The sequence below is a fragment of the Chrysemys picta genome, chromosome 13 (assembly GCF_011386835.1).
Source record: "Chrysemys picta bellii isolate R12L10 chromosome 13, ASM1138683v2, whole genome shotgun sequence".
Lineage (NCBI taxonomy): Eukaryota > Metazoa > Chordata > Testudines > Emydidae > Chrysemys > Chrysemys picta.
Genome location: NC_088803.1, coordinates 49,630,166 through 49,654,192, shown reverse-complemented (window position 1 = coordinate 49,654,192; position 24,027 = coordinate 49,630,166). Strand labels below are relative to the sequence as shown.

General features: G+C 42.3%; 1 protein-coding gene across 3 annotated transcripts in view; it reads left to right on the top strand.

Annotated features, from left to right (window-relative positions):
• Positions 1–24,027, top strand: part of CHRNA4 (cholinergic receptor nicotinic alpha 4 subunit) — a 37,044-nt gene that overhangs the window by 3,860 nt on the left and 9,157 nt on the right. Inside the window, exons 2-5 of one of the 3 annotated variants that reach the window (XM_008178607.4) lie at positions 695–846; positions 6,622–6,666; positions 6,764–6,873; positions 21,642–23,022. In XM_008178607.4, coding sequence (XP_008176829.2) covers positions 695–846; positions 6,622–6,666; positions 6,764–6,873; positions 21,642–23,022 — 1,688 coding nt within the window. Of the gene's footprint in view, positions 1–694; positions 847–6,621; positions 6,667–6,763; positions 6,874–13,755; positions 13,888–21,641; positions 23,023–24,027 lie in introns of those variants that run through there. The other 2 variants (XM_005309565.3, XM_042858459.2) reach the window with 2 other exon arrangements.

Here is a 24,027-nt window from a genome sequence, read left to right as displayed (position 1 = left end):
GTCTGATAGTGGTCGTTTTTTGATGTGTTTAATCTCCATAATCACAGACTCACTCTCTCTCTCTGGCACACACACATGCACCCACACACCCCTGAACTGATGTCCTGGTCCCATTTTCCCCCCTCCCCCCGAAAACCTCTTCTTGCCCTGTCCAGAGCAAGTGGCCCTTTCATATGCCCCACTCCATGCTTCAAAGCCTGACCTTGCTAATATTCTCCCAGCTGTTCAAGACTGGGGCTGCTTGGCATCCACAAAGGGGCCGAACCAATTTAACAGGAGAACAGTCCACGCAGTGTATTTCCAATGCTTTTTAACAATCTCCACCTCCCCCAAGACAGTTCCTAGATGCTGTTCCATGCCACATTGTGAACTAACTATGGCATTGTAGATGCTGAAAGGTGCAGGCCAGTCCCACTGGGACGTCCTGTCACTGCCATGTCATGCCCACCTATACTCTTTCCTCCTCTACCTGTCTGCATTTCTAATGTGCCCATCACCACGGTATCTAGGTGCTGTACATATATAAGTAGGACTTGCATCATAGTCTGTCTGCAAAGGACAGAAGGGCTGGGGCCTATTCAGGGAGAGAGGAAGATGAAGCACTCCCCTCCTCTCCACCACACCAAATGTCTCTGCTCGGGTCTTCCTAACTTACAAACGTTTCACACTTTCATGTCTCGCACTTTCCCTGCAGTGTGCAGCCATGTGGAAACCCGAGCCCACGCAGAGGAGAGACTCCTGAAGAAACTCTTCTCTGGCTATAACAAGTGGTCCCGACCTGTAGCCAACATTTCGGATGTGGTCCTCGTCCATTTCGGATTGTCCATCGCGCAGCTCATTGACGTGGTAAGTGAAACTGACGGTACCTATAAGCAGTGGAGATTTTAGGGGTCATGGGTGAGGAGTGATTCCAGATGCAAGCCAGCGTGTGCGGTTTTTGCTGACTTATTTCACGATCAGAATATGAATATCTTACTGACACTGAAGAACAGTTATCCATAAGAACAAGTTCTATTGAAACTAATGGGAGAACTCATGCGAATAACTGCTCATCAAGGTGTGCAGTCTGGTGGTCTTGTATTATTTATTTATTAATTATAGTAAAAAATGTGATGCCCTTTCTGAAACCAAGGGAAAGTCCATGGTATAAAATCCATAGATAGATCTATTAAGCTCAAGGGGAGTTTTGAGGGAATGAATTTTGGCTGAGTAAGAAACAAGTAAGGTGTTTAGAATTTGATCTGTAATTAGTATTCATAATACATAGTTTACACATTTATTACTTATCTTATCCAAGGATCCCAAAGTTCTTTCTTCACATGGAACGTCCTTTGGCTGCTTTGAGGCATAGTGGCTGAGAGAAAATGTTCTTGCATGTTTGCTCAAAGGGAATCTACATGTATACAAAATATAGATGACATACAAAATGGATTGATTTTTATTATGAGTCAGGCATATGCATTGGCATGGTATTTAAAGGACATGATTTTATGGCCCTTGGAGCTCAATTTTCAAAGAAGAAAACAGGTGCATGATTCCACACCCACACAAATCTGCATTTTACTGTTCTAGCATGATTATATGCACAAGTACCAATTTGCACATGGAACTCAGATAACTAATTTTGCATGCCAGTGTGTGTGTCTGTGCACATGCATCTCTGTTTTGAATATTAAATTTTTGGAAACTGTCTGAATTATTTCTTAAATAGAAACCTATATGTACACTATGTTCTTATGCATGTAACAGAGAGAGAAGAAAGATCATACAGGATGGTGTAGTATAGTACACAAGAATGATTGGCATGAGTTTGTGCTTATACGCAAACAGTAAAGCTATACATGAATTTTACAGGTCATTCCAGATGAGTGCTTATTAACTCTTTATACCATACTACACCATCATGTACGCTCTATATGCCGCCTATGTAACAGAACCACTATTTTTGAAATGGATTAGAGAGAAAGAAATATTGGTGCTAACTTTCATATTCCTCCCTCTGAGAAGCGAGGCTGCTGCATCCTGGGTTCAGCCATATGTGACTCAGATAAATATTCCAGCTAATACAGTTTACAGACCTCTTAAAACACCTGTACTAGTTTATCCACCCATAATGTTATCATGACCCCTTTGGTTCTTCCACTCAGATTGCTGAGTTCTATTGGGAAGAAAAGAAGGTCCCTTTTCCAGTCGTAAGAAGGTCCAATTTCTAGCCTTCATAAGTCATGAGATCTCAGGCCTTAAACGTCTCCCTGGTTGAATATTGTCCATATTGGGCCTCATGCCATTGTAATTGAGAGGGGTAAATTCTACTTTTGGGTGGAAATTAGAAAATGGTTCTGTGGTGGGTGGTTTCAAAGAAGAGTCCATTCATGTTTGGGATGTTAGAGGTAGTCGCAGGTAGACTAGATTAGTGGTCAGAGTACAGGTCAGAGGAGTGTAGATTAGGGATGCACATGGTTCCACAATTTATCACATTTATAACCATGTTATATGTGGCAAAGATATCTGTGCAGTATACAATTTAATACAGGTATTTGAGAAATGAATGGCATATGTGCATGAGGGGTTGTGTATCTTTTTATATATAAGCCTTTGCTCAAACAACTTCAAAAAACAGAGCTTAGCATTGATTATTATTTTATTATTGTGATAGCAGCTAGGAGCCCTAGTCATGGACCGGGACCCCATTGTGCAAGGTGCTGTACACATGCAGAACAAAACGGCTGAGGAGCCCAAATCTGTCATTGATGGTATTTAGGTTGTATGCATTTCGTCTGAATAATTGATGAGATTAAAGATGGTACATCAACGATTGTGGTGGCATAAGAGATGCTTTCTATTATGCAACTACCCAATCATGAACGGTGAGATCAATACTTGTGCTTTGAAGTGCTTTTCTTGTCTTACCTAGGAAGAATATACCCTGTAAAAGTCATATTCTTGTGTTTAAAACTGCAGTCGACAGGCAGGGTTGTAAAACAGCTGAGGTTTAGTTAATTATTCCCCGTCTCCTTCAGTAAGGTTCTCTCTGTTCCTGTATAACCCTTTCCCTGATACAATTCCTGTATCATGTTCCCAGTGCAGCTGAGTGTCTGTCTAACAATCCCCCTTCTTACCACAGCAGCATTCCTTAAGAAAACTTAGCATGATTGTCAGACATGGTGTTAAAAGCGCAGCCTTCTTTTTTCAATGGAGTTTGTTTCTCCTCTAGACACATCTCAATGGCAGAAAGTCAAAAAAAAAGCAAATCAGGATCAATATTCAAATCCCGACTCGGACTGACAAAAGCCAGAAAACTCAATATCAAATCCACTGTCCTGCTGTATCCTTACTTCACCCTGTTGAGCTGAGAAAAGTTTGGTACTGGGCTAAGTGACTATGAGACCGAGACATAGGTTTCAGAGCAGACTAGATAGAACCCAGTTACCTCCTACGCCCCTCTCTGCTGGGTAGCATGGAGTGCAGCATATTCACCTTGGGAAAAGAGACTCTGCAGTTAAATTCCACCCTCAACTGTGTTGCTACCACAACCCCTCTGTTCCTCTGTTAATAGTGAGCTGCTTTCGCTCAAAAAAGCATTGACATCTGAGCTCTTTTGAAGCCAGGCCATTGAGGAGATCAAACAAACAAACAAAAATCCAGCACCTTAAACTGTGAGAACTGAACAGAGTCCAAAGCACTTTTCTTTGGTTATTTACACAGAAGCTGTAATTAGCATGTAAGCAAACTAGCAAACATTAAACAGTTCAATTAAATTGTATTAGTGACAGCTGAGCAATTTGCATGCCTTGCATTGGATTTCATTTATTTATACATAGTTATATTTTGTAACTTAACACTCCATTCACATTTAGCACAGGAAAGAGCCTATCACCCCAAAACACGCAAAGAGCTGTATAGATCATCGGAGCTATCATCAGGTTGTATGTTTGCAGAGTGACTCACATGTTTTGGTCACTAAAGCGAATTTGTAGTGTTTAAGTTAACATATTTTGTAGAAATGTAAATACTGCAGGTGCCCAAGTTTTCATAACTCACATACAAAATGCACATGAACGCTGCTTGATTGCACACTAAGACATGGTCAATGTGCAGACAAAGGACTAATTGCACATGCAGCTGGCCATGTACACATGCTTACTGCATTTGTGTGTGCAAATGTGGTAAATGCACACAGAAATGATCGAATATACATCTAACCAGCTATGTGCTTATGCGTTTACTGCAACCGAGTATCTGTCATGTTTATACGAGGAAATATTTCCCAAAGTGCCTAAGGTGGCGATTCTCAAAGGCAGAAATGACAGTTAAGTGCCTAACTCCCGTTGACATTTCTGAGGCATTTTTGAAAATCTCAACCCCAGTGACTTAGGAGCGTAAGTCCCTTTCAGTGGGAGTTAGGCTCTTAAGTAGAGCTGGGTGAATAATGGATTTTTCAGTTCATTGGCAGTTCTGAAAAATTAAAATAATAATTTCAGGTCAAACCCAAAATGAAATGTTTATAAATTTTTGGCAAATTGAAAATTTGAAAAAAATTGTTTTGGGTCAAATGAAATGTTTCATTGTAGTTTAGAGGATTTTTAAACATATTTTACCTTTTAAAAAAATAAAACTAAAGAAAATTATCTAAATGAAAATCTGTTTTAAATTGAAAAATCAAAACATTTCATTAAAAAATGTCAAAATGAAACGTAGACATTGTTTCTGAAATTGGGGTTGATTTTTTCAGCATGAACAATTCAGCGAAATGGACATGAATTTGTGAAACATTTTGGCATCACTGAATCTACTTTTTCTGCCAAAAAATGTTTTGGTTGAAAAGTTTTGGCCAGCTCTGCTCCTGAGTCCCTCAGACACTTTTGAAATTTTTACAGATGGTCCTTATTATACTGGAATCTAAGCAACGACCAACCTAGTACTTACATGTCCAAAGTAGATGCACAAAATGCACATTTTTTTTTTGGAGAATTTGAGCCTTAATTCACTCTAGGTATAAAAAATGCAAGACAGATTTTTTTAAAGAAGAATGAAGCTGTGTTGCACTCAGAAACAGGTCTTGGGAGGAGTGAATTACTCAAGAGATTAGAGGATATAAAGCCTTTAATTTCTTCTTGACCAGTTCAAATCCAGCCCAAGTTGGTAACAATCAAAAGTTCTCACCTCCTGATGGCTTTTCAGTGACCTATATGAAAGATCCCCATGGACAGATGTCCCATTTGCAAATGCTATTCTGACCGGTAGCACCAGCTGGCACCTTTATTGGCAGTTCCACAAGAAAAGCCAAGGATTGAACAAGCCTGGAGACTGAGCCACCATCTCTTTAGACGGTCCCTGCAGGTTAGATCTGGCAGGACACTGAGGGGAAGATTTCACTGGCATTGCATCTCTTGTGGATAAAAAGAGGGTTTCAGTCTCCAACAGCTGCCAATTGAGCTGTCACTTTTTATCAGTGCTAAATTCATTTTTTATAAATGAGAGAAAGAGACAAGCAGGGGTTAGGAAAATATGAATTGTTTTCTGAAGAAGAACATTTTAAATGAAATGGCAATGCTTGTGTGAGCAATCGTTGCAGCTGAGAGAGATCTCCTAACTCAGGAAAAGCATATAGTTTAGAAGTGAACAAATAGCTAGTAGAAGAGCTTTAGACTCTACACTTTCAGGGCAAAGTGTCAAGGTCTGAATACAGGTAAACCAACCCCCCAGTTCTCACTACAAGTCTATCTGAAAGCTACCAATTTGCTATAGGAATTTCCTTAGGTTCTGTGATAGGTCTGTGTGAAAAAGTCTGTGCTCTGGAGGAATGAGGCAAGGGGTAAGAGCACAGTGGGGTCTTGGTTCTAATCTTAACCACCGGAGCTTCCTTCCTAGCACAGTACTATAGTGTGTTCTCTGTAGAACACACTTGGGAGAGGAGAGATGCATGTTAGAGCTAAAGGCAGAGAGCCATCGATAATGGCCTTAAACTCAAGAAGGGCAAGTGCACGTCTGGCACAAAGCATCACTTCCAAGCAGTCAGAACAATGCAGGAAAGGAAGTGCTGGGGAACTGTCTGTGGACAAGTTCGAAGGTAAATCGTGCAGGGGACATATCCACAGACCCCCACGTCTGCAGCCAGATTGGTACTGCCCTGCCAAGGGAGAAGTTGCAAGGGGCATGTGGTTGGTTCTCAATAGGACAGCTTCCCTGGAAGTCCCTGTGAAGCTGTGCTCAGCAGGCAACTGGGGGAGGAGTGATGGACTAATGTAACAATCCTACCCCCATTGTGGTGGGGGCTGTGGATTCTTCTTTCTCCCCTCCCCCCCCCCCCCCAATGGTGCTGTGCTGAGCTCATCTTGGCTGGGCCTTATAATGTCCTTCAAAACAAAAGTCTCCTTAGTACACACATTTCTAGGAAAATCTGTTAAACAAATCCAAGTTGGTCATCTGCCAAGACTGCCTCGTCTTAGACTCAGCTGTTTGGTGGTATCAGACAGGTGCGTTCTGCCCCATGCTAAACTCCAGCAACATCTGCCTTTTTTAGCTGAAAAATATGTTTATTGCTGAGATTATTTCTGATTACAAAAACGGACTCCAGTAAACATGCCTCTGCTTTCTGAGCTTGTGGCTTTTCTGTTTCAGGATGAGAAGAATCAAATGATGACCACGAACATGTGGGTGAAGCAGGTGGGTGAGCCCAAAAGGTGTTTTCTTGTATTTGTTTTCCATGTATATTTCAATTCTAACTCCTCTCAGTCCCTGGTAATGGATCTGTTTTTCCCAGGAGTGGTATGACTACAAGTTGCGCTGGGATCCTCTGGAATACGAGAACGTTACATCCATCCGCATCCCTTCAGAACTCATTTGGAGGCCGGATATTGTTCTCTACAACAAGTGAGTCTGAGCTCCAGGAAGGCGACCGTGTTCCTTTAAAAATCTGCTCCGCTTTCTGCACTGGGGAGATGGTTGTATTTTTCTCTCCCTATTCTATTTGATACTATTCTAGTCTATCCAGGTTCTTATGCTACCATAATTGCTGTAATCTCTGAGCACCTTCAAGTCATACGCTAAGCAACATCATTGACATCTGTCACATTTGGTTTGTCCTTCCTCTCCCTAGGGGAAGAACTATGCATGTAGTGGAATGTTTTGTTTGGGAAGGGTTTTGTTTTTGTTTTAAAGGCACATCCTTTAAATATACTCAGATAATATTCGGGGAGAATGTCATACGTACCTTCAGTCCAAAATTGGCTTAAAAAGGACCCTAACGCTGTCAGTTCCAACTGCTAACGGGTTATGGTCTTGGTTTCACTTGAGAACCTCTCCTTCCTGGGCAACAGTGCAATGTCCTCTAACTTATACCCGAGCGGTTCTCTGTAGAAAGTGATAGGAGGAAAGGAGGAGAGTTTCTGAGAAATTATTTGCAAACTTACCTACAGCTTCTTGGGCTGGGTACTGTTTAGGTATCATTATGCAGGTTCTGGGATTGGTCCAAGGAACCTCTAGTGTTGTTTGTAAATAAACTGTTGCAGCTGGATCTGCATGTGTGAAATTTGGGTGTCATATGGACACATATGGCAGAAGAAGGTGGTTGTTTTCTTTACTTGAGACCTTTGGACAGTAGTAGCCAAATTCAGTTCTCAGTGAGCCCTATGCAAGCTCAGTGTCAGGCTTTCCAGGGCTAGACTCCAAAGGAGGAGTAGAGAGGGCATTTTAGTTGAGAGAAGAGATATCAGCACAGTTCAAAAGTATGTTACATGGGTGATGGGAACATCAGAGTTTGACTTTCGCACATTCCCGATTGCAAGGGAATGTTGGTCAACTCTACCAAAATAATTTACAAATATTTTTGTGAATAAAAACATTGAGTTTGTTCGGCCGTGAATTGTGAGATCCTTTATGCATTGTAGGTGCCGATTCAGATGGCTGGCTGGTATTGATGACAATCCTCATGATTCCTAAAAGCATCACAAGTTTTAACATGAATTTTTATTTCTCCAAAATAATCCCACAGGAAGGTTGGATATTCACTATTAATCATTCTCCTCTTCTAAAAGTTTCAGTTGCCCAATCAGGGATTAGAAACAATGCCATGTGACTTGGCATAACATAGGGCATAAAGGCTCTGGTAAATTATAGCAGCTGGAGCACCTGGCCCTAGCTCCTCACATCCTCAGCATGCTCCCTATATATTTGAGGCAGGGGCACATCAGCGGTGGAATGAGACAGGGTGACCTATGCAGTGCTCTGTCCAGTTCTTTGCTGGTGGAGCAGTCCCTAGGGGATAATAGCATTGAGTAGATACACAAATTAGGCATGTAATCACACATCTAACTTCTTAGACAACCTGTACATGTTAGTGCTAACGAAAGCGCAGAAGAAGCCGCTGTGTTACAAGCTGCAAAAAAAATGCTTTATGTGAAGCACAGAATCTTCTGTTCTTCCCAAGCTGGTTTAAACTGGATTGCTTCTCCCTGGGTTCTTCCATTTGTGTCTTGGCTGCTTTCATTGTAATGAAGTCATTTGTCATTGGCTGAGGTCTTAAAGGCTTAGCAAGGTCTCTGAGCATCTTCACTTATTGTACTTGCAATATCCAAGCTCTGGTTGTTGGAGGACACGTAGCCTTGCTTGGCCACCCTGGCAGAATGTGCGTTGAGTGCCCTTGGAACGGCGAACAGAAATGGCTTTTTAAACAGGCAACACTTTGCGACTGCGTTTTGACAATGGAACGGTCTTCATTTTTAATTAACAGTTGCATGGTTCCAGTTTGGTACGTTCTCTAAGAAATGGTTGAGGTAAATCTATATCTAGAGGGTGTGCCGCTTTAGAGACTATTGAAACGATCTTTTCCATTCTCCAGGGGCCTGATCCTCACCAGTGCTGAGCTCGCAGCTCTGGCTGAAATCATCGGGGGGGGGTGTGTGCTCAGGACCTCTGAATATTAGCCCTATGTAATTATTAATTCATGGGCACTCAGCCCTTCTTATCCTAAAAGCAGGCACAAGCTAAACACTAATATATGATCAGTGGCTTAGACTGCAGCCAAGGAAAGGTGCGCATCATTTCCTGCAACCTTCACATGCACATGGGAGTCCCTGTTTCTACACCAACCAGACACAGAAAAATACAATATCCACATTCAAATCTTTTTCAGGTAGCCCCTGAAAAAGCAGCAAACCCACCTACCAATGGAATGGGATTAGAGCCTGAAAATGTTAGCAATGGAATAAGAAATAATGAACCTGCTTCTCCTTTACACTAAAGACCAATTTATGATTAATACGAATTAATCATTGGATTTGCAGTCACACCAGTCATGGACCCCATTGTGGTAGGCACTGTACAGACACAGAGCAAATAGACTGACTCTGCCCCAGAGCGTTCACAATCGACGTGTAAGGCAAGAGACTACAGGAGGATACAGCAAACGAACAGGCGGGATACAAAGAGATGCCAGTGTGTTGTAATGGCAGTGATCACTGCACATCAGCTGCCTGACCATGTAGGTTTTTTAAGGCACCTTGGCTGAGAAGTTTCAAGAAGGGATTTGCAAGACCATGAGCTGGCCTGGAGGATGATTATAGGGATTTCTTCCCATGCTTTATATCTTTCTGACAGTGTAAAAGGACCTTAAAGTAGGTATCAATACTTCATGGCTACTATAAGGTCCCTTTATACTGCCAGAGTGGTATAAAGGGGGTTTAGTGGAACTTTTAGCGGAAAAGGTCCAATGGTCTTATTTCAGTGTTTCACCATTTTAATGCGAATCATTTTGGAAGGCCCCACTGTGCTTACAAAAAGAGTTCTGATATTCTTCTTTGGGATGAGATGCTTGGGGGGGGAAAAGCTTCTGGCTCTGAATCCACACAGAAGCCTGCCTTGTTTTTAACTTATGGGAATAGATAAAAACAATGCGATTGCAATTGATTTGAGATTTTCATCTTCAAGGAAGCCATACCCCTTGTTGTCAGTGATTCTCTTATCTGAGCTCATTATTGTCAAAAGCTTCCATTGATGCACTCTGGGGCCCCAAATTAAATCAGTACATTTGGCCAGTTTGGCCTACAGAGTATATGTGGTTGTCAACATTCATAAGGAATCTAAACCCAAACTAATATCCTAGGGGGAAATTAATATGCTGTTGGATTTTGCAGGCTTGATAAGATAAGCTCTAAGACTCTGTAAATTGTCTCTACTGGGTCTGACAAAGCATATGTAAAACAGAGGAATATGATTTCATAGTGAAAAGACAAAACCTCTTTTCCTTTATTTTCCTTCACAAGCAGGCTGGATGTTCCATAATTGAGGTTTTAATGGTTGTGAAGGTAGCTTACCCAAGGCTCAATAAAGATGAGGAAATCATTTGTAGTGAATACATTTATTTGACATGTTTATTGTCCATGAACATTTTGCAGTTTCCCTAAATTTATTTGCTATTCAAAATATTTCTCAAATAGTTTCAGAGAATAATGCGTGGGTTCTGATTTTCCACTGCTTTGCCGCCATGTGTAGCTATTTGACCTGTCTGAGGCATGCAACATGCTATCATCAGCGACGGTGAGTGGAGAATTCTGAACACTAGCTTTACATAGATCTGTCAGATCAATGGAGGACTGTGCCCTTGGATCTGCATTGAGAATATTTGAATATTCAAACTTTTCTAGATAGTTTTAATTGGACACATGTGATAGCATTTCTATTCTCTAATTAGATGAGCTTAACACTTGGAAAGGAAGTTTCTGGTATGAATGTTTGCACTTAGGAGTTCAAAATTCACTCCCGAATACTATTATTCACCTAAAGTTAGTTGTTCCTATAAAAATTCACTGTCAGTTAAAAGCACTTGGTAAAATAGTCAGAGAAAATGAACACAAGGGACATGATCCCATGTGAAATGAGTTCAAATACACCTCTACCCTGATTTAATGCGACCCGATAGAACCCGAATTCGGATATAATGTGGTAAAGCCCAGCGCTCCAGGGGGGCGGGGCTACGCACTCCAGTGGATCAAAGCAAGTTCGATATAATACAGTTTCACCTATATCACGATCAGATTTTTTTGGCTCCTGAGCACAGCGTTATATCGGGATAGAGGTGTATTTATTACAATGAATATTATCAGGAAATGTTTTGAAGAATTCACCCAGTTGTAATATAGGCACAAAGGACTTCTGTACATAGGTATAAGATGATCTGGTAGATGGCTTAATATAAATCAAGAGAAAGTTGATAGTTTCTTTTGAAAACTTTGGTGTTTGTGTTTTTATTTAACTGATGAGGCTCATTCAATAAGACAGAGGTCCTGACTGACCTGAAGGACATTTGGAACAGATATTATCTTCCCTAAAATTATTGGAAACACTCTGACTACTGGAGCAATATGGTATTTTTCCCCATATCATGGGCAGTTGAAGAATATCTCTGAATGACATAGTCTATGTCTACCAGTCTGTTAAAGAAGCAGGTAGAAGATGCAACCAGTTCATTATTTATTGGTCCTCAAATTGCTGAAATTGAGATAACAGGTAGAACAAAGAATAAAAAAGACTAAATCTTCACACAAATTAGACATGCAAATACATACATATGTATGTATCATCAGTGATTTAGATAATGGCACTTATAAAGTTTGTGGGTGATATCAAGCTGGGAGGCTTTGGAGGATAGGATTAAAATTCAAAATGATCTGGACAAACTGGAGAAATGGTCTGAAGTAAATAGGATGAAATTCAATAAGGACAAATGCAAAGTACTCCACTTAGGAAGGAACAATCAGTAGCATACATATAAAATGGGAAATGACTGCCTAGGAAGGAGTATTGCGGAAAGGGATCTGGGGGTCAGAGTGGATCACAAGCTGAATATGAGTCAACAGTTTAACACATTTGCAAAAAAAGCAAACATAATTCTGGGATGTATTCGCAGGAGTGTTGTAAGCAAGACACAAGAAGTAATTCTTCCGCTCTACTCCATGCTGATTAGGCCTCAACTGGAGTACTGTGTCCAGTTCTGGGTGCCACATTTCAGGAAAGATGTGGAGAAATTGGAGGAAGTCCAGAGAAGAGCAACAAAAATGATTAAAGGTCTAGAAAACATGACCTATGAGGCAAGATTGAAAATTTTGGGTTTGTTTAGTCTGGAAAAGAGAAGACTGAGAGGACAAGATAACAGTTTTCAAGTTTCCAAACCTATCAGGCAAAACCTAAGATTTCCCATCTAGGGAGCCAAGCTATTGCATTTATAAGCTAGTACACATATAGATAGTCTGTAACTACTCAGAATTAAGTGGAAACCTCTTCTTCCACCTATCATTTGTTTGTAGCTATTATTTCCTTTGTACAAAATAGTTGCTGAACAAAGCTTTCTCTAATTTGCCATTGGAGAGTATTTTAATTGGAATGTTACTGTTGAATCTCTTTAATGTTTAGCTAGGGGGCGGGGAAGAGAACTTGAAAACCCCAGTTTGGTTTAGGTTTGTGCTTGTGGAAGAAAAATGCTTTAAGTCCGGGAATATCTAAGTATATCTATATATGTAAGGAATCAGAGGGGTAGCTGTGTTAGTCTGAATCTGTAAAAAGCAACAGAGGGTCCTGTGGCACCTTTGAGACTAACAGAAGTATTGGGAGCATAAGCTTTCGTGGGTAAGAACCTCACTTCTTCAGATGCAAGTAATGGAAATCTCCAGAGGCAGGTATATATCAGTGTGGAGATAACGAGGTTAGTTCAATCAGGGAGGGTGAGGTGCTCTGCTAGCAATTGAGGTGTGAACACCAAGGGAGGAGAAACTGTTTCTGTAGTTGGATAGCCATTCACAGTCTTTGTTTAATCCTGATCTGATGGTGTCAAATTTGCAAATGAACTGGAGCTCAGCAGTTTCAAATGAACTGGAGCTCAGCAGTTATGTAAGGAAGTAATTTTCAGACTTCTATAGCGCTGTTTAAATTAAAATAGTATAGTCAAATTAAAATAAATTTGTGCCTCATTTATATGCATTCTGAAAACATTTAATCTGATGAGCTGATGTATATCTGAACTATAAGGAAAACAGAAGCTGGCAAAAGGAGCTTCATCGGCAGAGCTTTTAAATGAAGCACGGTTGATATTTGTCAGCAGAACAACACAGTTCTTGAATTTCAATTCAACTCTCCGTATGATAAAGATGAAGTGAAAAGTTTAGATGAGACTGAAGTGAAGTTAAATCTAGAAATTAAATCTTGAAGGAGTATAGAACAATGAGAAGGTGTTTACAGAGGACAACTGCTGTAACAAGCCATAATTCTCTTCTGCCAATATTGATATAGTATTTGATAGAAGAAAATAAGACTTCGGGGAGTTATTACTAGCAGATATTTAGGCCTTTCTGGCCTGAACAATTAAGAGATCTCGACTACATTATTTGTCTTGAAAATGCTCTTGTTTTGATACTAGCCAGTATTTCTGGATGATTGTCACCTGTCCGGCTATAAAACTATTATATTGCAGCTTAATTGTCTTCATTGAACGAGACAATAATATGGTTCTAATCTGCGAAATGACTATATAAAAATGGCACCTTCTTACTGAACACGTTTGTCCCCGAACGTGTAGTCAGAGTCAGACCTGCTAACTTGACTGACTATGAGTCGAATCTAAAATCCACTGAAGCCAATGCAATAGCTTCAGACCCCAATTAGCCTCCCACAGCCAAGACAGCTGTAGGGAAAAGGAGCTGGATTCAGTTCCAGTTAGCGACTCTTCAGCTGAATTGTTAACTAAATTCCAACTGCAGGAACAAAGTCCGCTCTTCCTTGCACACATGAAATCCCACTGAGAGCAGAATTAGGCCTTGCAGCCCTTTTGTTCCTGGTGATAATGAGTGAGCAGAACAGACCCTGCCTGACTTTTGGCTCTAAGGCTCAGTTTGAAAGGTAGGCCGTTAAAAAAGATCTTTCTTTCTCTGTGTCGAAAAAAACCGAAACAGTGTAGAAATCATTGAGAGACGATATCTATAGAACCAAACAGTGCTACTCTTACAGAGACAAGGTGGGGGACTATCAAACTTCCAGAGCCCTGTCCAAGTTCAAAAACTTGTCTCTCATCAACAGAAATTGGTCCAGTAAAAGATCTCTCACCCACCTTGTTTCTCCAATATCCTGGGACCAACATGGCGGCCACAACATTGCAAACTACTTCTCTGAAGTCACTGCTCAAGATGGAATTGAACTCTAATAACAACAAGGTCTGAAAATAATTAGTCTATAATATGTAGACTGGTAAACTGCCCCTAAACTGTCTGAATGAAACTCCCTGGCTTTACGTAATCCCTAGGAGGGGAGTGTCTATGAGCAAATATTATTCTCAGATGTATGTTTAATAAAGACTGTGGGCTGGAACTTCACCTGGGGTAAGTCAGCGTTGCTCCATTGAAGTTGATTTCCCGTGGCAGAGTATCTGGCCAATTTTTTTCTGTTCGGTGTCCTCCCCTCTGCATTCACCAACATAATGCTCAGCCTAATGTCCAGTGAGAGAATTTGGTGCTTTTACTCTGTTATGAAGAAATTAAGGCAGGGATCAGAGGAACAGAGAGATAAAGCGACGTCCTCTTGTCTCTTCCCCTCTCTGTCTTTCCTCCCCAGCTTCTGGCTTGTAAATTCATATAAACCTAGTGATGGGTGAATCCCGGAAGGTTTGTAGGCTTGGGTCAGTTAGGGTGACCAGATAGAAAATGAAAAATCAGGACGGGGGTGAGGAGTAATAGGAGCCTATATAAGAAAAATACCCCAAAATCGGGACTTTCCCTTTAAAATTGGGACATCTGGTCACCCTAGTGTCAGTTAGGAGAAGCATGTTAGAGTCTTGGGACCTGCTATATCTTCTTTGGTAGCAGTGAGGTGTCCAGAGGAGTCAAGCTGCTCTCTCCTCCCCTTTGCCAGCAGCAAGGACTCCAGAGGAGCGTGTCTTCTCCATCACAGGCATATCTGTGGGCTATGCTGCTCCTCCCCCTCAGAGGCAAGGGAGGTAGGCTGGAGAACCTCCTGGTAGAGGCAGCCGTCTTGGTGTTAGGGCTCTAGCCGCCTACTCCGCTCCATCGCTACGGGCTCTTAAATGTGGCGCCGCTCTTGGGCTCCCTCTTGAACAGCACCCCAGTGTGCAAGCGGCAGAGATATTCAGGTTGCCTCCCTCCTTCCCCTGGGACCCATAATCTTCATTAGGGTGAAAGGATTTGCATGCTCTTCTCTCCAATGTTTCAGGGTCTAAATTTACACCCAATCCTCCCTAAAATGCAGTGAGGCGTAACATTCTTCGTTGCACAAACTCAACTGTGAGCTGCCCGAGGCTTTGGACCCTAATGGAGCATAAGGTTTGCCTTTCCAGGTCAGGCCATCTAGCCTGGTAACCTGGATCTGGTATGATCTAATACCTGATACTTCAATCGTGCACCTAGCCAATTGAACGATGCTGTACATGGAAGGGACCATTATTAGCATAATCAGTCGCCTGTGATGCGAGTCCAATTATAAACGTACTGTTCTATTAATGAAGGATTTACTCATGCCTCAGAGATCTCATTAAATGTTGAATGAGATTCCAGTTTCTTATCAAAGTTTAAAGGACAACAACAACAGTAGTGTGTCTTGAAGAGTCACACACGGTGAATGTTTCATTGCTCAGTCTGGTTTTACAGGAAGGTAAAATCAGGCAGAAAGATTTGTTCTAGTCAGGAAACTGGAAGGAAAATGCCCAGGCAAAGAGCAGCGTTCCTTTCATTGAATATCAGCATTGTATTTTTCAATCAGACTAGGCTAAAATGCAATAGTGGCTCTGCCTGATTTCATTAATCTTTTGGGAGGTATTGAACTGAAGGTAGAATGACATGGACATTTTTTTTTTGTCAAAAACATACAAACAAACAAAAAAACAGCAAACCCTGAACATTTTCAAACAAAGCCCAAAAAACTTAGTTTTGGGCCAAATACTGAACATTTTAGGGTTATGGCCAAAAAATTCAGTGGTCAGGTATTTATATTTTCAATAGGGCTATCAAGCAATGAAAAAAATTAACCACACGATTAATCGCACTGTTAAACAATAATAGAATGCCATTTATTTAAATATTTTTGGATGTTTTCTACATTTTCAAATATATTGATTTCAATTACAATACAGAATACAAAGTGTAGAGTGTTCACTTTATATTTATTTTTATTTACAAGTATTTGCACTGTAAAAAATAAAAGAAATAGTATTTTTTAATTCACTTAATACAAGTACTGTAGTGCAATCTCTTTATCATGAAAGTTGAACTTACAAATGTAGAATTATGTACAAAAAACTGCATTAAAAAATAAAAATGTGAAATTTTAGACTCTGAAAGTCCACTCAGTCCTGTTTCTTGTTCAGGCAATTGTTCAGACAAACAAGTTTGTTTACATTTACAGGAGATAATGTTGCCCATTTCTTGTTTGCAATGTCACCTGAAAGTGAGAACAGGCATTCTTATGGCACTGTTCTAGCGGACGTCCCAAATTATTTACATGCCAGATGCGCTAAAGATTCATACGTCCCTTCATGCTTCAATGACCATTCCATGTTGATGACAGGTTCTGCTTGATAACAATCCAAAGCAGTGCGGACAGACACATGTTCATTTTCATTATCTGAGTCAGCTGCCACCAGCAGAAGGTTGGTTTTCTTTTTTGGTGGTTCAGGTTCTGTAGTTTCCGCATCGGAGTGTTGCTCTTTTAAGACTTCTAAAAGCATGCTCTACACCTTGATTCAGATTCTTAAATCTCACATTTGTACCTTCTTTGTGTTTTGTCAAATCTGCAGTGAAAGTGTTCTTAAAATGAACATGTGCTGGGTCATCACCAGAGACTGTTATAACATGAAATATATGGCAGAAGGCAGGTAAAACAGAGCAGGGGACATACAATTCTCCCCCAAGGGGTTCAATCACAATTTTAATTAACGCATTTTTTTTTAAACGAGCATCGTCAGCATGGAAGCATGTCCTCGGGAATGGTGGCCGAAGCATGAAGGGGCATATGAATGCTTAGCATATCTGGCACATAAATACCTTGTTATGCCAGCTACAAAAGTGCCATGCAAATGCCTGTTCTCACTTTCTGGTGACATTGTAAGTAAGAAGCAGGCAGCATTATGTCCCATAAATATAAACAACCTTGTTTGTCTTAGCAATTGGCTGAACAAGAAACAGGACTGAGTGGACTTGTAGGCTATGAAGTTTTACATTATTTTGTTTTTGAGTGCAGTTACGTAACAACAAAAAAATCTACATTTGTAAATTGCACTTTCACCACAAAGAGATTGCACTATAGTACTTGTATGAGGTGAATTGAAAAGTACAGTTTGATTTCAGTTACAACACAGAATAGAATATATATGAAAATGTAGAAAAACATCCAAAATATTTAATAAATGTCAATTGGTATTCTATTGTTTAACAGTGCGATTAAAACTGCGATTAATCTGGATTATTTTTTTAAATCGTGATTAATTTTGGGGGGTTAATTGTTTGAGTTAACTGCGATTAATCGACAGCCCTAATTTTCGATGAAAGTCAAAATATTTTGTGGAACTCAGACACCTGTTGCAAAAAACTTTGTTGAGTCAACCCCCCGTTTTTCCATCCAAAGCCAGTTTTGACAGAACATTTTTGACTAACCCTATTTGGGGGAAAGCGATGACATGGCCCAGGGCTGGGATTTAGGAGGTCAGAGTTCTATCCCAGCTGTGCCATAGACTTCCTCGGTGACCAAGGCAAGATTCTGCCACCATGAGTTGGCTCTACTTCATGAGCAATCTCGCTAATGTCAGGAGGGTCACCTGTGGACTAAGATGTTACTCAGTGTCAGAGTAGCAGAAACCTTTCTGGGCCTCTAATTCTGTTGGTAATATAGGAACAATGCTTCCCCTCCTCACAGTCATGTTGTGCTGCTTGATAAGTTAAAGTGCAAGGAGATCCATTCAGGCCAGCCATCCTCAGACTGAGCCTCTGGGTAGATAAAAATAAGGTAAATAAGTACCTTTGGTGACTCTGCTGCTGCTGCTAATTAACCGCTTTGAGTCTGCTGAATGTAACTCCTTCATGAGGCAAGAGGCATCTTCAGTGAAGCAGCCATGGCTTTTTTTGAGTTAATGGGGGGCTCTGACATGAGTGCGGGAGATGAAAGATGAGGAGGAGAGGGGCGATTTGCGTGAGAGGTACGGCCACTAGGGACTGGGTTGAGGAGAGGATGGCCTGGGTTATACTAGACATGTTGGGTGAGAGGTGGAAGGGAAAGGGGTGCACAGTGGAGCATTGAAGAACTTGTGTTTGGTGACCCACCTGAATGCTGTCAGACCCTCGTTGCTGTTTGTCTGCGGGCAACATTAGCAGAAACAACGACAATCGATTTCTTTATTAAATCCATGACTTGACAAACATGAATTAAACATTTAGGTTGCCACTCTCTCCAGTTTGTGGACACATCAGAAAGGAACGTGCTCATTAATAGCACCAATTAGCATAGCAGGCACTTAATGCCATGCATTACTCTGACATCCAAAAGCTCTCCTTACTCATTCTATTTGACTGGAGGGGGAGGAGAGGGACACTGCGTAGGATTATGTTTAGCAGCATTCAATTAAATGTGCAGGGCCAATTGGCAAAATCACTCTCTAAAATTGACCTTGTTATTTTGCAGGTGTCCTTATTTACAGGCTCAAAAACCCTGCATAAGCTTGGACAAATAGAGGGTTCTAAGGGGGCCAGAATTTCACAGGGGAAAAACGTGTACAGATTTGTGCAACTAACTTGTATGTACAGTTACGATGAGTGTGCATCCTCAGAGCGTGATTGTGCACTCAAATCCCATTATGATTGCACTTGAAAATTGCAATTATACACCAAACACTTTAAAGGAATATTTCCCCTAGTTCCTGTGTGTGTGTGTGTGTGTGTGTGTGTGTGTGTGTGTGTGTGTGTGTGTGTGTGTGTGTGTGTATAACAGAGGGATTGCTGAGGCAATATTATGTATAAACCTAACATTCCCCTTCTTTCTGCACCTCAGCTTAACTCTGTTTCAGCACAGTCCAGAGTTCTGTCTTTTCAGACAGCATGACAGTTAAACCTCAGGTCTCTTGTATTTGTACCCTGATATGTAGGTGTTAATAGTAGATCCCGGCCAACTTCAAAGCTAGTACTCTACACTTTCTTAGGCCTGGTCTACACTGCAGAGTGAGGTCGATGCGAGGCAGCTTACGTCGCACTAACTCTGTAAGCGTCTACACTAAAACGTCGCTCCCACGGATGTAACTTGCTCACTACGCCGGCTTAATAACTCCACCTCCGATACAGGCGTAGTGCTTAGGTCGACGCAGTGTCAGTCTAGAAACAGTGTTGCTTCCATTGACTGTTGCTGACTTTCAGAAGCCGCCCCACACTGCCAGTGAAATCAGTGCAAGCGCTCCTGGTGAGGACACACAGAAGGAGTGCACAGCAGACCCGCAAAAGCGATTTAATTACTGCGGTGGCTGTACGCCGACATAACTTAGGCTGATATAATTTTGTAGTGTAGACATACCCTTAGGAAAACAAATGTTTAATGCACACAGAAAACATTGTAAATAGTATTTTGAATCACTTTTAAACAAGACTGGCAGATTTTTTTTTAATGCCCTCTGAAAATAGCAGGTGGAAATTCAGAAGCCCAACTGTTTGAAAATGTGACCTTGCTATTTACTGTTCTGGATTAGATAGTAGTAAAAAAAGGCGGCAGTGAAACCAATGAGGGAAACAGTGACACTCTGACAGCGATCAGGCTTAGGCATTAGTATATCTTCTTGGGGCTGGATACCAAGGAAGAAACTTCATGTGATGCAAACCAGTGGCAAGCAACAGAACTAATAAAACAAACAAAAAACCGAGAGGAGAAATCTTCTGCTAAAAACTCCAACGGAGGCTTTGGAATCCCCATCATTGGAGATTTTTAAGAACAGGTTAGACAAACACCTGTCAGGGATGGTTTAGATATACTTAATCCTGCCTCAGTTCAGGGGGCTGGACTAGATGACCTCTTATGGTCATGTCCAGCCCTATGTGTCTATGATTCTACAATTAAAATATCATTGATTAGTTCAGTGGTTCCCAAACTTGTTCTGCTGCTTGGGCAGAGAAAGCCCCTGGCGGGCCGGGCCAGTTTGTGTACCTGCCGCGTCCGCAGGTTCGGCCGATCGTGGCTCCCACTGGCCGCGGTTCGCTGCTCCAGGCCAATGGGGCTGCGGGAAGCAGTGCGGGCCGAGGGACGTACTGGCCGCTGCTTCCAGCAGCTCCCATTGGCCTGGAGCAGAGAACCGCGGCCACTGGGAGCCGCGATCGGTCGAACCTGCGGACGCGGCAGATAGACAAACCAGCCCGGCCCGCCAGGGGCTTTCCCTGCACAAGCAGCGGAACAAATTTGGGAACCACTGGATTAGTTCATCACAAACTTTGTTGTGTTGTTATTAGAGATGGTCCCAGACCAACTTCTCAGGTTCAAACAATCACAGACATGGTGGAAGCCTGTTCTGAATTGCTCAGCTCTGGCCTGTTTCCAGTAGTTATTTTGTAGGGTCAACTGTGCTCGAAAGAAAATTCAAGACTGACCAAAACACACTAAACCAGAAATACAACAATATTGCAAATTATGCAAAGTCTAAATGGGGACATTTCCCTTGACATGATAAGCATTTATATGTTATAGCAACTTACATATGTTAACTTCATTCCATAGTAATTATGGATTTCCCATTGTCACCTGGAGACACTCACTGGTTGCTTTTAAGCTTGCTGTATAAGGGAATTGGAGTCCTGCAAAAACCCAACTATTGCCACATAACAATAGCGTACTGAACAACGGTTCTTTATTGCAGCTGCCTGAAATTGAAGCCTACAGGTGTCAGTGTTAGCTGAGCGAAGGAAGCTGCAGCCTGTGTGTAGAACTCAGTGACTGGGGAATCAAGAGTTTGGTTTCTATTATTATTAATAGGATATTCTCCCTAGGTTTCCATATAGCAACCGTCACAATTAATCCCATTCTGCGTAGTGTGCAGCCATGCCACCTGATGGCATGATGCTACCAGCACTGTAGGATGTACAAGCAACCTACAAGATCAAGCCTGGTCAGGAGTTAGATGGAAGAGCATCAAGGAAAATCTAGGTACAGCAGGAGGTGTTGTTACTGACTAAAAAGTGGGTACAGTTCCCTGTGTCTGGTTTGAAGCAATGCCACAGCTGTGCTAGCGGGCACTTGGCTGCTGGAAGGATTCTTTTTTGGAGGAGCTATAAAGCATAAGCCCTGATAAGTTCTGAATTTAAGTGCTTGATTTGTATAAGGTGAAGCCTGATATTTGCCTACCTAAGCTAGCACCTGCAAATCAAACGTTTGTGTATGCAAACAGGTTTCATAATCCACTTGCTATACTACACATCCCCAATTTTCATGCACCAATATAGCTCTCATATGTGCCAATGCAAAAAAAAGTGCCTTGGAACTCACTAATATCCCTTTGCACATTTGGCAAGAGTTGGGGAGTTAACAGCATCCCAGAAATTTTGAAAGTGTGAACCATATTTTGCAAGGTATGAACTAATTTTAAAGCAATGGATTCTAATTTCCTTTTTATCTTATTTTCCCCTTAGTGCAGATGGGGACTTTGCAGTCACCCACCTGACCAAAGCCCACCTTTTTTATGATGGAAGAATCAAGTGGATGCCCCCTGCTATCTACAAAAGCTCCTGTAGCATTGATGTCACCTTCTTCCCCTTTGACCAGCAAAACTGCACCATGAAGTTTGGCTCCTGGACCTATGACAAAGCCAAGATAGACTTAGTGAGCATGCACAGCCATGTGGACCAATTGGACTACTGGGAGAGTGGAGAATGGGTAATCATCGATGCCGTGGGCAATTACAATATCAAGAAATATGAGTGCTGTGCAGAGATCTACCCTGATATCACCTACTTCTTTATTATCAGGAGGCTGCCCTTGTTCTACACAATTAATCTGATCATCCCCTGCCTCCTTATCTCCTTCCTGACTGTCTTAGTCTTCTACCTGCCTTCGGAGTGCGGTGAGAAGATCACCCTTTGTATTTCAGTGCTGCTGTCACTGACCGTGTTCCTGCTGCTCATTACGGAGATCATCCCTTCCACCTCCTTGGTCATCCCCTTGATTGGAGAGTATCTGCTTTTCACCATGATATTTGTCACCTTGTCCATCATCATCACTGTCTTTGTGCTCAACGTGCACCACCGCTCCCCCCGGACCCACACCATGCCCGACTGGGTGAAGTGGATCTTTCTCGACGTTGTCCCACGCCTCCTCTTCATGCAACGGCCCTCGGTGGTGAAGGACAATTGCAAGAAGCTGATTGAGTCCATGCACAAAATAGCCTCCTCTCCACAGCTTTGGTCCGAGACCGAAGTGGAGCCTAAGTTTACTACCTCCTCTTCAAACAGCCCTCCGAGCAAAGAACCATCACCCACCTCTTCCTTCTGTGCCCATCTTGAGGAGCAAGTCAAACCCCAGACTGTCGGCAAGTCACCTTCTCTCCAGTACTCTGTGCTACACCAAGAGCCAGCACAGGCTAGCTGCTCCTCCCTGCAGCCCCCCTGCCATCCGCTGAGTGACACCCAGTCCACGTCCATCTCCAAGAGCAGATCATTAAGTGTCCAGCAGATGTACAGCCCAAATAAAGTAGAGGATGGGAGCATCCGCTGCAGATCCAGGAGCATCCAGTACTGCTACCTGCAAGAGGAGTCCTCCCAGACCAACGGCCAGACCAGTGGCTCTCCGGCAGCTCAGCGGTACCGTCTAAATGAGAAGCAGCCCCAAAGCAAAGCCTCCCAGTGTAAATGCAAGTGTAAAAAGAATGTGGCAACCAGCTCTTCGGAGCAAGGAACCAAAACTCTCAGCACCAAAGAGCCACACGTTTTGCTGATGTCCCCTGCCTTGAAGCTGGCAGTGGAGGGGGTCCATTACATCGCAGACCACTTGAGAGCCGAGGATGCGGATTTCTCAGTAAGTACAATTGGCGGCCTGCCACCCATTGTGATTGTCAAACAAAACAAGTCATGTAACTAGGACGGGCTGAAAAGCAGGTCAAACAATCCCTTCCACTCCTTTGTAATGTCCACATTTTTATGGACAACTTTTCAAATTTTGAAACATCTCAACCAGCTTGAGTTATACCCTTGGCTAGGATCCAGTCAATGAGCATTGAGGGCCTGCAGTGTCTTGCAGGGTTGGGGCTCAGGTTAGCAGTGCTTCCCTGTTGCTGCTGCCTATTTCATGATCTACCCGTACATGAGATGCTTGTAGCTTAGTGTTGAGAACCACATCTGTCATTCCTCTTTTAACCTTGGCAGCCACGACGTAGCTTTCAACAGATTGGCTTTGTTTAGGAATGCACTGTGCTATTCCTCTGGCACTGGGTCTTGTGAAAATAACCATTGTTTCTAAGCTTAGCATACTGCAGCTCAGAATTGTAGCTTCACTTGCCTATAAATAAGAGATCCGGACACCATTTTATAACGATACAGCAAAGAACCAGAACACTTAGTGAAAGCAAATCATACCGGACGGAACTCAGCTGAGCTCTACACACCTGACCTATGGTCCTGCAAGTTGTTAAACACCTCCCATGAGAGGATGAGCACCGTAAGTGGAGGTTTGATAGGAGAGTTATAAAATCATGACTAGTGGAGAAAGTGAAAGTGTTATTTACCTCCTCACATAACACAAGTTCTAGGACAGGGTTTCTCAAACAGGGGTCGCCGCTTGTGTAGGGAAAGCCCCAGGTGGGCCGGGCCGGTTTGTTTACCTGCCCTGTCCGCTGGTCCAGCCGATCGCAGCTCCCACTGACTGCGGATCGCTGCTCTGGGCCAATGGGAGCTGCTGGAAGCGGCGGCCAGTAAGTCCCTCAGCCCGCGTAGCTTCCAGCAGCTCCCATTGGCCCGGAGCAGCGATCCGCGGTCAGTGGGAGCCGCGATCGGCCGGACCTGTGGAGGGGGCAGGTAAACACAC